At 43.8% G+C, this 15,448-nt stretch overlaps 1 protein-coding gene across 1 annotated transcript in view; it reads right to left on the bottom strand.

Annotated features, from left to right (window-relative positions):
* MED24 (mediator complex subunit 24) overlaps positions 1 to 7,978 on the bottom strand; it is a 115,375-nt gene extending 107,397 nt beyond the window's left edge. Inside the window, exons 1-2 of the mRNA XM_069751637.1 lie at positions 7,901 to 7,978; positions 5,095 to 5,233 (exon numbers count right to left, since the gene is read on the bottom strand). Of these exons, the coding sequence (XP_069607738.1) occupies positions 5,095 to 5,224 (130 nt within the window). The 5' untranslated portion in view covers positions 5,225 to 5,233; positions 7,901 to 7,978. The remainder of the gene's footprint in view (positions 1 to 5,094; positions 5,234 to 7,900) is intronic.
* Positions 7,979 to 15,448: the final 7,470 nt, after the last annotated feature.

Here is a 15,448-nt window from a genome sequence, read left to right as displayed (position 1 = left end):
TGTTTGATTTTTTTTTTAAAGAAGCACTCCCTCAAAATTTGTATCCTCTTAATATATTGCAGTCATCATATTATATATCACTGTGTATTTACAATTGCTCATTTTGTCCTTCTACCCAGCTAATTCTTCTCTTTTTCAATAGGTCTATGGCATCACATGATTAATACCTGACTGGCTGAATCCTTCTAAGCTCTATGTAGAAACAGGAGGTCACTTTTCCAAGCATGAATCATCATTAGAACTACCATGTGAAAACTGGAGAAAGGTGGAGGTAAATCGTCACTGCCAAAGGTATAAGATGCAGTAGGAGACCGCAGAGATGTAAATGCGGTTTTTATTAAATAAAAAACGCATTTACATCTCTAAGGTCTCCTACTGCTTCTTACACCTTTGGCTGCGAGGATTTACCTCCACCTTTCTCCAGTTTTTACATGGTATACCGTTACGTGGATCTGTAGCAGCCAAGTTTCTTCAAGCTAACACAGGGGTTGCGACTTTCCCAACCTTTGCAGGTGAGCATTTTCTCTGCCTGTTTCTCATTTTAACCCAGATAAGACGCTATTGGACTCATTATCTTTCCAGTTTTTGTTACAAATCATCATCAGAACTACAATTCTACCTCACTGCAAAGTCGCTAGAGGGGGGAGGGAAGAGCTGATCAGCTGGGTCAGGAGTTGAAGAGGGGGATGACTTATGCAGGGAAAATTGACCTCCTGTTTCTACATAGAGCTTAGAAGGATTCCGCTAGTCCGATTTTAATCACGTGATGCCATAGACCTAAAGGAAAAGAGAAGAATTAACTGGGTAGAAAGGCAAAATGAGCAATTGTAAGTGCACAGTGATATATAATATGATGACTGCAATATATTGAGAGGATAAAACCTTTGAGGGGAGGAGTGCTTCTTTAAAGAAACTGGACAAGGGAATAGGGCTTTTCTGAAACATAACTGGGCGCCACTCCATGTACATACAATGTGGATAGTTCTAATCACAAACAGGCATTTGTGTAATTATACTAAATAATTTCCAGTTCCCAATATGTAGTAGGTGTAATAATAATATTAGCAAACACCTCCAATTAGAAATGGAGTAGAGTTCTTCTGATTCGCTACGTCGCTTACCCCATGACCAGGGCATTGCAGGAGCTTAGATATCCATGGTTACGATCACATAGTGAAAGCTAGTTGATAGTGGTTTTAACCATGGGTACCCAAAGCTACAGCAAAGCCCTGCACATGGGTACTGTTAGGGCAGTGAGAATCTGGAATTGCTTGCCTGAGGAGGTGGTGATGGCAAACTCAGTCGAGGGGTTCAAGAGAGGCCTGGATGTCTTCCTGGAGCAGAACAATATTGTATCATACAATTATTAGGTTCTGTAGAAGGACGTAGATCTGGGGATTTATTATGATGGAATATAGGCTGAACTGGATGGACAAATGTCTTTTTTCGGCCTTACTAACTATGTTACTATGGGTAAGCGACATAGCGAATCAGAAGAACTATACTACATTTCTAATTGGAGATATTTGCTAATATTATTACGCCTAAATATTGGGATAGGATCTTGGAGCTGGGAATATTCCTTTAAATTATTCATAGTGTAAATTATCACTCTGCCCAGAAGGGGATAATAAATGAACTCGCCAGGTACTCCATGCCGCTGCCATCCCGGCATCCAACACATTTTAGTTCTCATGCAAAATTCGAAAAATATGGAGGCAAAACTATGGTACTGTCTTAAAGAATTATTACAAAATTACATTTATTAAATGTCAGTTCATATAATAGAATAAAAATTACAAACGTACAATAAGACACATATAACCATCACTTGGGTATCTAAAGCAGGGAGGACACAGGTAAAAAGTCCAGCAACCACACTGATAAAGTAAATACGACCCAAGGAATGAAGTTCTTTAGGCTAATGAGCCATGTAATAAGGTACATATATGTCTTTAAGAACAACTAATCAAAGGGGTTGGCCAAAGATTGATCCTCACCCATAATTGTCGCAGTGTGGAAGCGGACTGCCAGCCCCTACGAGCGTTTCGTGTAGGCTTCTTGTAATTTTGTATTCATGCTTTAAAACAGTAGTTTTGGCTCCACATTTTTCGAATTTTGCATGTGTTTGGGAGTGTTTTTGTCAATACTTCTAGATTTTGCACAATACTTTTATTGCTCTGATCTATATATTTACACATTTTAGTGCGCATGTCTGAAGAGCTGCGCGGTATGTTATACAATGACATCATCTATCTAGTGAGCGGGGCGTCACATCTTGTGTAAGGGAGGAAGGTGATAATAGTCGGCCGCAGCCATCTTTAAACAGGAGACTAGTGTGAACAGATGACTTCCACCAACTACTGTGATGTGATGTGCGCACAGAAGATAAAGGATTGTCCGACACCTAGTTATAGCCCAGTACATGGTGGAGGCTTCAGGGCGAGGTATTAACTTATATTTAATATACGTTAATGCTCCTGGCGGTCACTGGATAACCCTTTGTGGGCAGAGCGATCACTTACACTGTAAATAAGTTACCATAAAAGTTTTGAACAGCAAGTTTTTAGTATAATTACACATATCGCTTGGTCTGGGGTTATAATTCTGCACTATGGAGTGACACCAACTAATGACGATTTGGATATGTCCCATTATTGAAACATAGCTATGAATTGTACAATAATGCGGCTCTAAATAAGTCAAATTATTCAGTGTTATGATATGCCTGAAAAAGACTTGTTAGCTGTAACGTCACATGCATGAATAAATGAGCTGTTCTTACAGGGCTGCCTCCTGGTTTCATTTTGGATATTGGAAAAAATAAATTACATATATATATACAGTACAGAGCAAAAGTTTGGACACACCTCATTTAAAGATTTTTCTGCATTTTCATGACTATGAAAATTGTACATTCACACTGAAACCATGAAATCTATGAATTAAAAAAGCAGTCATCAAAGCAAAAGGTGGCTACTTTGAAGAACCTAGAATATAAGACAGAATTTCAGTTGTTTCACACTTTTTTGTTAAGTATATAATTCCACATGTGTTAATTCATAGTTTTGATGCCTTCAGTGTGAATGTACAATTTTCATAGTCATGAAAATACAGAAAAATCTTTAAATGAGAAGGTGTGTCCAAACTTTTGGTCTGCACTGTATATATATATATATATATATATATATATACACACACACCTTTAAATTACAATTATAAACATGTCTATTGTTATTTTGTAACAATTAGCGCCATCAATAATGTATGTGCGGCTGTTAGGGTATGTTCACACGTTCAGGATTTCCATCCTTTTTTTTTCAGGACAGTTTTTTTAAAAAACTGCAGCTCTTGGCAGAAAACGCAGGTCCTTTTTTTGTCCTTTTTTGATGCGTTTTTTGATGCGTTTTTTTATCCTTTTTTTACTGTGTGTTTCCTAGGAAGCTTTTTAGGGCTAAAATGGCTGAAAATACCCTAACCCTACCCCTACCCCTAACCCTACCCCTACCCCTACCCCTAACCCTACCCCTAACCCTACCCCTATTCTAACCTTAGTGAAAAAAAAAAAAAAAAAATTCTTAATTTTTTTTATTGTCCCTACCAATGGGGGTGACAAAGTGGGGGGGGTGTCATTTACTATTTTTTTATTTTGATCACTGAGATAGGTTATATCTCAGTGATCAAAATGCACTTTGGAGCGAATCTGCCGGCCGGCAGATTCGGCGGGCGCACTGCGCATGCGCCCGCCATTTTGCAAGATGGCGGCGCCCAGGGAGAAGACGGCCGGACGGACACCGGGACGCCGGGTAAGTATAAGGGGGGGAGATTAGGGCACGGGGGGGGGCATCGGAGCACTGGGGGGGGGGCATCGGAGCACGGGGGGGGGGGCATCGGAGCACGGGGGGGCGGGATCGGAGCACGGGGGGGCAGCCACACTCCGCCCACGCACTTCCGCCCGCTCCCCCGCACTTCCTGCTGCAGCGGTTCTGCACATCAAATCGCAGTAAAACCCGCAGATATATTTTTGATCTGCGGGTTTTACTGCGATTTTGACCTCACAATGGAGGTCTATGGGTGCAGAACCGCTGCGGTTCAGGAAGAAGAATTGACATGCTCCTTCTTTTTTCCGGGAGCTATTCAGCGCGGCTTTTTTTTTACAATTTCCGGACCATGTGCACAGTGTGTCCTGTTTTCCATAGGGTACAGTGTACTGTACCCTGCATGGAAAACAGCTGCGGAACCGCAGCGGCAAAACCGCCGCGGTTCCGCGGTAAAAAACGCACTGTGTGAACATGGCCTTAGATTACAGACCAGATCCTGTTACAGAAACCAAGGGCTTCCTCCGCTGCTCTACTCAAGCCCCTCAGGTCAGGTAGAGGACCTCATTCTAACAACTGTTTGCTCTCCCAGAAACATAGTTTTATCACCTATTCTGTGCAGGTGATACATTTCCTTGGAAAAAAAAATCCTATCAGGGCACGAGATGCCATTCCTCAGATGGTCATCTGTCCACAGGATAAGTGACTATATATGATCCCAGGATGTTCCACCAATCAGTAGATTCAATGTCTAGTGAACGAGCTGAGATACCACTAAATCAGAAATCAGTCAATCCCATGGACAATGAAAAAGTGTGACCACTGCTTTACACTGCAAGATAATAGTGAACGAGTGTAGTTAAAAATGCTTGTGTCGCAATTCTCTTGCCGTGTAAACAGGATGCTGATCACCTGATGAGCAAGAAAAATACTCATTCATTTAATGAAATGACCTTGTACAGGACTCTCACCGCTGAGAACAATGACAACATATAGGCACTGAGCGATCAAGATCACTGTGTGCATTGTTTACTTATGCAATCAGGCATTTAAATGACTGCCAATGGGTAAAGGCTTACCAATCAGCGGTCGTATCATGCCGCCAGTTGGTCCGTGTAAACACCTCGGAAACAGAAGACTCAGGGCCCTTGTTCTAATGATTGACGGGGGTTCATGTGGCACAGATCATGCATTTTTCAATTATCCAGTGGAAATGTGGTAAATGTTGTTGTGGGTCAAACTGTTCCAAGTCAGAAAATTTAGGAATTGAACTAACCTGCTAAATTCAAGATGTCCCAGGTAACTCCTTTAGGGAAGAATCTCTTCATGTTGATAGCCCACTGGTAGTCGCTCCATCTTTCCTTCCAGGCTTGCAGAATGGCCTGCTTCAAGTTTACCAGCTTCATTTTACTGATCTGCTTAGAAAAAAAAAGTTTATTTTTCTTAAAAATATGATGACATGGACATAGCAAGCAATAACTTCAACATATAGGGAGCTGCTATACGAGTAGTGCTCAACTTCTCACTCTATAGTGGACACACGCACAAGGACAGGACATGGGTACAGTGGGGAAACTACCTTCCTCAGGCCAATAAAAAATCTCTGACGTAAAAAGTAAAGTCGCCACATGGCTGAACTGCAATGTAACACACACATTTGGGAGGTCAGAACTACCTCTGCTATAGCGCTCTGAGCAGACCTCTCACTTAATCCATATCTGCCACATACCTCCATATGACACTTATGAATGCACTGTTGAATGATAACTAAGACTAAAGGGTTACCTTAAAGAACCTAGAAACAAAAAATAATAATTCATTAATGTTTTTACTGGAATTGTATGCGTCAGCTGTGACAGCATTTCAGCAAAAGTCTCCACTATCCAGCGGATCCATCAGGAGACCTCAGATTGTCTGCAGGGCAGGAACGAGGGAACTCAAGAAATCGGTGAAATGAAAAAAGCCAATCCAATAAAGAATCATGATTACAAGCCTGGGCTAACCCTTTAATTATTCTAATGGTTTTTCACAATTTTTTTTAGCTTTAACTTACTTACTGGTTCCAGATTTCTAAGGGTCTATTTACACTTTCTGATGATAGCCGTTTAGACAAGCCCACCGCACTTCCCACGAGCATAAAACTATTGGTTAAAGACTAGTGATGAGCAAATATACTTGTTATTCGAGATTTCTCGAGCACGTTCAGGTGACCTCAGAGTATTTTTTAGTGCTGGGAGATTTAGATTTCCTCACCTCAGCTGAATGATTTACATCTCTTAGCCAGCTTGATTACATGTGGGGATTCCCTAGGAACCAGGCAACCCCCACATGTACTTATGCTGGCTAACAGATGTAAATCATTCAGCTGAGGAGATGAAAACTAAATCTCCGAGCACTAAAAAATACTCAGATGACCCCCAAGCGTGCTTGAAAAATCTCGAGTAACGAGTATATTCGTTCATCACTATTAAAAACCATTCTGTGTGCAAGCATAAAAATCATTCCACCCGATGAACGAGCATTGTGCGGTCAGCAGCCTGTTTACACTGGTTGATTATCAGGATTCTCCAGATGACTGCTTCAGGATAACCAGAAAGAGTAAATACACATAAAGAAGTGGCTATCTGGAGGCCAATTTTACTTGAATCTTAAAAAGGCGCTGTACGGGACAATTTTTCTCTTTTTTCCACTATGGGCCACAAAAACTAACAACCAGGTAGTTGCTAACAGAAGCAACTACCTGCCTGTTGTACTATAGACCAGCTCCTGTCAGCGACTCAGTAATTCCATGTCATCAAAGCAGCTCTTCCCCTTTCCGGCTTTGTTGATGGGATGTGACTGGTGACGTCATGCTGATTGACAGCTGGCTCCCCGCAGTTAGGCTGCAGGGAGTCATCTGTTAGGCAGAGCAGAAGAGATGCAGCTGATCTTTCAATGTGACGTCAGCGCTCAGTGCAACCGGCAGAATTCTTGGCAGGAGCGGTCTGTGATAGCGTTCAGCAAGCGAAGATCGGCACCGGGCAGGTAGGTGGGTAGCAACTAACTGACTGTTGGTTCTTATGCGTGTAATCCAAAAGATTCAATAGTCCTTGATAACCCCTTTAAGGACAGATGTAGTGATGGGTTAATAGGCAAGATACTTTTTAAGCTCTGTTCCCATTTGCCTCCTTTCATAGGAAATACAACCAAAGTCACAATTATGATAATGATGGCAGTGCCCAGCCTATTGCATATTTGACACTAATAACTTGGGTTCCCTCAGATTTCCATCACCGTGGCGGCATCTGCGACTGAGCTGCTAATGCAGATGTGAACACAGCCGGACTAATGTACATATAAGCCAGTGTTTCTCAACTCCAGTCCTCAAGACCCACCAACAGGCCATGTTTATGGGATCTCCACAGCCAGCTCTACCCTCTCCTAGTGTATCCTCACCCATCCCCTGCAGACTGTGAGCCCTCGCGGGCAGGATCCTCCCTCCTTATGTATCCGTGTGCCTTGTTATCTGCTCATGTTTATGTATTTGTCTATATTTGCCTCGTATTCACATGTAAAGCGCCATGGAATAAATGGCGCTATAAAAATGTATAATAATAATAAAAATAATCTCCATAGGCAATGGAGTTAATGCTGGAGCAATGAAATTATCACCTGTGCAATACTAAGAGATCCTGAAAACATGACCTCTGGTGGCTCTTGATGACTGGAGTTGAGAAACACTGATATAAGCGATCCACAAGTAGTAGAGACAGAGGAGAAGAAATAGGGCTGCAGACTACACAAGGTCTGTTTATAGTCTATTACCATGGAAACACATAGGTCTGCAGTGGAGCTGTAGACGCAAATGGAGTCTATTCACAATGAGAATTCAGTTTTTCTTTAGATTCATTAAAGCCATAAACTGGTGACATGGGTAAATACAAAGAATGCATGTGTGAGATCTCACAGTGATCTGCTCTATCACCAAGCCTGCAGAAGATGAAGCATCGCACACATAAAGCAGAGCTCTACTGTCTACACTAAGGCAGCTCAAACAGGAACTCCCCGAGTCCCACCATTATCCACAGCCGTATCCCCCTTACCAGCGATCGCAACACTATCAAGCCTGTGAAATAGCAGCCGCCATGACAGCTCTGCGCAACAGCTTGGACGAGTCGCCGAAGAATGACGTCACCTCAGGCCGCAAAGGTTCTTGGGAACTGTAGTTTCTCTTTCCCGAGTCGCGGCGGGAAAGTAGAAGGTGCGTTATGGCTGAGTGCTTTCTTGAGGCTGATGCCGAATTTCATTTTTTCTTTAAGTTAAGAAATGAGGTGCTGCGGACACACGACGGATTCTGAGGGGTTTATTACTTCAGCTTTGGAAATAGTTAATGATTGTAATTTTATCTTGAGATAGAAGGTTAAAGGATTAACATTTCTTGTGAATTGTCACTCAGTTTTCCCTTATTCTTTGTGTTACCTCTCACACTTTGCATAACTAGGGAGTCATTGTGTTGGAAAGTTGGGTGACAATTACTGTGGTATGTGTGATGGCAGCCATATTGGTTTTCATACTGGATCTCCATTTACTGGAGATATAAGGCCTTGGTCACACAGTCAGTATTTGTTCAGTATTTTACCTCAGTATTTGTAGCCAAAACCAGGAGTGGAACAATCAGAGGAAAAGTATAATAGAAACATATGCACCACTTCTGTATTATCACCCACTCCTGGTTTTGGCTTACAAATACTGAGGTAAAATACTGACCAAATACTGCTAGTGTGAATGTGGCCCAAGAAAAAAGTAGTGGAATTGATTTGAATGGGCGAGTCTCACCCAAAATACGGAACAGACTAGTGCATGCTGCCATTCTTTTCATGCATACCATGTAAAAAAACAAAAACGGTCCTCAGAGCAGTCATATTGAATAACATTCATTGGTCTGAGTGCTGTTTGTTGTTTTTCTTAGTACGTGGTCTGAAAAATCCTATTGTGATGTGGCCTGTGGGGCAATGTATCGGAGACGTAACACGAACTAGGATGTGTGCCGCTTTATATGTATAACCTTTCTGTGCAGTGTGGTTTTTTTTCATTTGTAAAAACGCTAAAAAACAAAAGTTTTACAATACATCACACATGGCTCCGTTGTCGTGGTTTCACCACCTTTTAGAAAGAAAATATGTCTTTTCTCGTTCCCCCATGATCGCACCACGGAGAGAGGGGGATCCGCCCTCAGGGACTGGAAACTTACAGGTGAAAAAGGCAGTACCTCTCTTCCACATCAGTTCGGTTTCCTGTCCCTGACGGGGAACTTGCAGCATACCTGGAAAGTTGTCGTGGGGTGCCGGGGGTCCATCAGGCCGATATAGGCTGCGGGGGTCCCTGCCTCGGACCTGGTGGTCTTATCCTCCCCTCCGAAGGCCACGATTCCGGGGTTGGCGGGCTCCGTGTGTAGGCAGGGGGAGAGGCAGTGAAGCACCCAATACCTGTCAGCAGGGCCGGACTGGCCATCGGGCAGTTCTGGCAAATGCCAGAAGGGCCAGTGGCAGTAGTGGGCCGCTCGAGTGTGCCGCTGTCGGCACACTCCCGGCCCCGCATTCAACTATACCAGTGTCATAGACGCCGGTACAGTTGAATGCAATGATGGAGGCGAGAGAGCGTCTGCTGTCGCTCCCTCTCCCATCATTCCCCGCTCTGCCTGCCGCTGACACTGCGGGTGCGCGATGACGTCATATCATCGCGCACCTGCTGTGTGACCGGGCGGGCAGACTGCAGCTGCTGAGACCGGAGCCAGGAGCAGCGCGGGGCAAGAGGAAAGGTGAGTAGAGTGTTTTTTTTTTATTACTAGATTGTGGCCCGATTCTAACGCATCGGGTATTCTAGAATATGCATGTCCCCGTAGTATATGGACAATGATGATTCCAGAATTCGCGGTAGACTGTGCCCGTCGCTGATTGCTTGAGGCAACCTTTATGACATCATCATCGCCATGGCAACCATTATGACATCATCATCGCTGTGCCCATTGCTGATTGGTCGAGGCAACCTTTATGACATCGTCGCCATGGCAACCATTATGACATCATCGTCGCTGTGCCCATCGCTGATTGGTCGAGGCAACCTTTATGACATCATTGTTGCCATGGCAACCATTATGACATCATCGTCGCTGTGCCCATCGCTGATTGGTCGAGGCCTGGCGGCCTCGACCAATCAGACGCGGGATGTCTACGTCCTTTATGACATTATCGTCGCTGTGCCCGTCGCTGATTGGTCGAGGCCTGGCGGCCTCGACCAATCAGAGCCGCGGGATTTCTACGTCGATGCTGTGCTGGTCTCTGGTCGAGGCCTGGCGGCCTCGACCAATCAATCAGAGAGGCGGGATTTCCAGGACAGACGGAAAAACCCTTAGACAATTATATATATAGATTATATATCAACTAGATTGTGGCCCGATTCCATGGCAACCATTATGACATCTACGTCGATACTGTGCCCGTCGCTGAATCAGAAACGTGAGATTTCTACGTCCTTTATGACATCATCGTCGCTGTGCCCGTTGCTGATTGGTCGAGGCCTGGCGGCCTCGACCAATCAGAGACGCGGGATGTCTACGTCCTTTATGACATCATCGTCGCTGTGCCCGTCGCTGTATATGGACAATGATGATTCCAGAATTCGCGGCAGACTGTGCCCGTCGCTGATTGGTCGAGGCAACCTTTATGACATCATCATCGCCATGGCAACCATTATGACATCATCGTCGCTGTGCCTGTTGCTGATTGGTCGAGGCCTGGCGGCCTCGACCAATCAGAGACGCGGGATTTCTACGTCGATGCTGTGCCGGTCTCTGATTGGTCGAGGCCTGGCGGCCTCGACCAATCAGAGACGCGGGATTTCCAGGACAGACAGAATGACAGACAGACGGAAAAACCCTTAGACAATTATATATATAGACAATTATATATATAGATGAGTGATAACTGGATTGTGGGGCTATTGGGGGGGGGGCTGCATTACATTCTATGGGGCTGGGCTGCATTATATTGTATGGTGGCTGTGCTGCATTACATCCTATGGGAACCGGCTGCATTACATTCTATGGGGCTGTGCTGCATTACATTTTATGGGGACTGGCTGCATTACATTCTATGGGGTCTGCTGCATTACATTCTATGGGGTCTGTGCTGCATTACATTCTATGGGGTCTGTGCTGCATTACATTCTATGGGGGCTGTGCTGTATTACATTCTAAAGGGTCTGTGCTGTATCACATTCTATGGGGGCTGGCTACATTACATTCTATGGGGCTGGGCTGTATTACATTCTGTGGGGCCTGTGCTGTATTACATTCTATGGGGGCTGGCTGCATTACATTCTATGGGGCTGTGCTGCATTGCATTCTATGGGGCTGTGCTGCATTACATTCTATGGGGGCTGGCTACATTACATTCTATGGGGCTGGGCTGTATTACATTCTGTGGGGCCTGTGCTGTATTACATTCTATGGGGGCTGGCTGCATTACATTCTATGGGGCTGTGCTGCATTGCATTCTATGGGGCTGTGCTGCATTACATTCTATGGGGCTGTGCTGCATTACATTCTATGGGGCTGTGCTGCATTACATTCTATGGGGACTGGCTGAATTACATTCTATGGCGTCTGTGCTGCATTACATTCTATGGGGGCTGTGCTGTATTACATTCTATGGGGCCTGTGCTGTATTACATTCTATGGGGGCTGTGCTGCATTACATTCTATGGGGTCTGTGCTGCATTACATTCTGTGGGGGCTGTGCTGTATTACATTCTATGGGGCCTGTGCTGTATTACATTCTATGGGGCCTGTGCTGTATTACATTCTATGGGGGCTGTGCTGCATTACATTCTATGGGGGCTGTGCTGCATTACATTCTATGGGGGCTGTGCTGTATTACATTCTATGGAGGCTGTGCTGCATTACATTCTATGGAGGCTGTGCTGCATTACATTCTATGGCGTCTGTGCTGCATTACATTCTATGGGGGCTGTGCTGTATTACATTCTATGGGGCCTGTGCTGTATTACATTCTATGGGGGCTGTGCTGCATTACATTCTATGGGGTCTGTGCTGCATTACATTCTGTGGGGGCTGTGCTGTATTACATTCTATGGGGCCTGTGCTGTATTACATTCTATGGGGGCTGTGCTGCATTACATTCTTTGGGGCTGTGCTGCATTACATTCTATGGGGGCTGTGCTGCATTACATTCTATGGGGGCTGTGCTGCATTACATTCTATGGAGGCTGTGCTGCATTACATTCTATGGAGGCTGTGCTGCATTACATTCTATGGGGGCTGTGCTGCATTACATTCTATGGGGGCTGTGCTGCATTACATTCTATGGGGGCTGTGCTGCATTACATTCTATGGGGGCTGTGCTGCATTACATTCTATGGGGGCTGTGCTGCATTACATTCTATGGGGGCTGTGCTGCATTACATTCTATGGGGGCTGTGCTGCATTACATTCTATGGGGGCTGTGCTGCATTACATTCTATGGGGTTGTGCTGTATTACATTCTATGGGGTCTGTGCTGCATTACATTCTATGGGGGCTGTGCTGCATTACATTCTATGGGGGCTGTGCTGCATTACATTCTATGGGGTTGTGCTGTATTACATTCTATGGGGTCTGTGCTGCATTACATTCTATGGGGGCTGTGCTGCATTACATTCTATGGGGTCTGTGCTGTATTACATTCTATGGGGGCTGTGCTGTATTACATTCTATGGGGACTGACTGCATTACATTTTATGGGGACTGAGCTGTAATGCTGGATACAGCTGTAATTATATGTTATATAGTCGTGTTACACTCCCCTCACTTCTTGTAACCTACAAGTGTACAAAGATATTATACAGTCACCATGTGACAAGTGGGCCTGTGTGACTTCAAATGCCAGGGCTGAATTTTAGTCCCAGTCCGGCCCTGCCTGTCAGCCACGAGGGAGTGTAGGAAGGATAGGGCTCTGTTTGTCTGCTTTCAGGGTCCAAAGAAGGGACATAAAGCATTAACCCCTTAAGCCCCGAGGGTGGTTTGCACGTTAATGACCGGGCCAATTTTTACAATTCTGACCACTGTCCCTTTATGAGGTTATAACTCTGGAACGCTTCAACGGATCTTGGCGATTCTGACATTGTTTTCTCGTGACATATTGTACTTCATTTTAGTAGTAACATTTATTCGATATAACTTGCGTTTATTTGTGAAAAAAACGGAAATTTGGCGAAAATTTAGAAAGTTTCGCAATTTTCCAACTTTAAATTTTTATGCCCTTAAATCACAGAGATATCTCACGCAAAATACTTAATAAGTAACATTTCCCACATGTCTACTTTACATCAGCACAATTTTGGAACCAAAATTTTTTTTTGTTAGGGAGTTATAAGGGTTAAAAGTTGACCAGCAATTTCTCATTTTTACAACACCATTTTTTTTTAGGGACCACATCTCATTTGATGTCATTTTGAGGGGTCTATATGATAGAAAATACCCAAGTGTGAGACCATTCTAAAAACTGCACCCCTCAAGGTGCTCAAAACCACATTCAAGAAGTTTATTAACCCTTCAGGGGTTTCACAGGAATTTTTGGAATGTTTAAATAAGAATGAATATTTAACTTTTTTTCACACAAAATTTATTTCAGCTCCAATTTGTTTTATTTTACCAAGGGTAACAGGATAAAATGGATGCCAAACATTGTTGTACAATCTGTACTGAGTACGCTGATAGCCCATATGTGGGAGTAAACCACTGTTTGGGCGCATGGCAGAGCTCGGAAGGGAAGGAGCGCCATTTGACTTTTAAATGCAAAATTGACAGGAATTGAGATGGGACACCATGTTGCGTTTGGAGAGCCACTGATGTGCCTAAACATTGAAACCCCCCCACAAGTGACACCATTTTGGAAAGTAGACACCCTAAGGAACTTATCTAGATGTGTGGTGACCACTTTGACCCACCAATTGCTTCACAGAAGTTTATAATGCAGAGCCGTAAAAATAAAAAATCATATTTTTTCACAAAAATGATCTTTTCGCCCCCAATTTTTTATTTTCCCAAGAGTAAGAGAAGAAATTGGACCTCAAAAATTGTTGGCCAATTTGTCCTGAGTACGCTGATACCCCATATATGGGTGTAAACCATTGTTTGGGCGTATGGCAGAGCTCGGAAGGGAAGGAGCGCCATTTGACTTTTCAATGCAAAATTGACTGGAATTGAGATGGGACGCCATGTTGCGTTTGGAGAGCCCCTGATGTGCCTAAACATTGGAACCCCTCACAAGTGACACCATTTTGAAAAGTAGACCCCTTAAGGAACTTATCTAGATGTGTGGTGAGCACTTTGACCCAACAAGTGCTTCACAGAAGTTTATAATGCAGAGCCGTAAAAATAAAAAATCTTATTTTTTCACAAAAATGATCTTTTCGCCCCCAATTTTTTATTTTCCCAAGGGTAAGAGAAGAAATTAGACCACAAAAGTTGTTGTGCAATTTGTCCTGAGTGCGACGATACCCCATATGTGGGGGTAAACCACTTTTTGGGTGCATAGCAGAGCTCGGAAGGGAAGGAGCGCCATTTGACTTTTCAATGCAAAATTGACTGGAATTAAGTTGGGACGCCATGTTGGTTTGGAGAGCCCCTGATGTGCCTAAACATTAAAACCCCCCACAAGTGACACCATTTTGGAAACTAGACCCCATAAGGAACTTATCTAGATGTGTTTTGAGAGCTTTGAACCCCCAAATGTTTCACTACAGTTTATAACGCAGAGCCGTTAAAATAATTTTTTTTTTTTTTCGCAAAAATTATTTTTTAGCCCCCAGTTTTGTATTTTCACAAGGGTAACATAATAAATTGGACCCCAAAAGTTGTTGTCCAATTTGTCCTGAGTACGCTGATACCCCATATGTGGGGGGGAACCACTGTTTGGGCGCATGGCAGAGCTCGGAAGGGAAGGAGCGCCATTTGGAATGCAGACTTAGATGGATTGGTCTGCAGGAGTCACGTTGCATTTGCAGAGCCCCTGATGTACCCAAACAGTACAAACCCCCCACAAGTGACCCCATATTAGAAACTAGACCTCCCAAGGAAGTTATCTAGATGTGTTGTGAGAACTTTGAACCCCTAAGTGTTTCACTACAGTTTATAACGCAGAGCCGTGAAAATAAAAATTCTTTTTTTTTTTCACAAAAATGATTTTTTAGCCCCCAGCTTTGTATTTTTACAAGGGTAACAGAATAAATTGGACCCCAAAAGTTGTTGTTCAATTTGTCCTGAGTACGCTGATACCCCGTATGTGGGGGGGAACCACTGTTTGGGCGCATGGCAGAGCTCGGAAGGGAAGGAGCGCCATTTGGAATGCAGACTTAGATGGATTGGTCTGCAGGCGTCACGTTGCATTTGCAGAGCCCCTGATGTACCCAAACAGTAGAAACCACCCACAAGTGACCCCATATTGAAACTAGACCTCCCATGGAACTTATCTAGATGTGTTGTGAAAACTTTGAACCCCCAAGTGTTTCACTACAGTTTACAACGCAGAGCCGTGAAAATAAAAAATCCTTTTTTTTCCCACAAAAATGATTTTTAGCCCCCCAAATTTTTA

The sequence above is a fragment of the Ranitomeya imitator genome, chromosome 2 (assembly GCF_032444005.1).
Source record: "Ranitomeya imitator isolate aRanImi1 chromosome 2, aRanImi1.pri, whole genome shotgun sequence".
In the NCBI taxonomy this organism is placed as follows: Eukaryota; Metazoa; Chordata; class Amphibia; order Anura; family Dendrobatidae; genus Ranitomeya; species Ranitomeya imitator.
The sequence above is the reverse complement of the archived record's forward strand: the minus strand, read 5'-3'. Positions and strand labels throughout refer to the sequence as shown.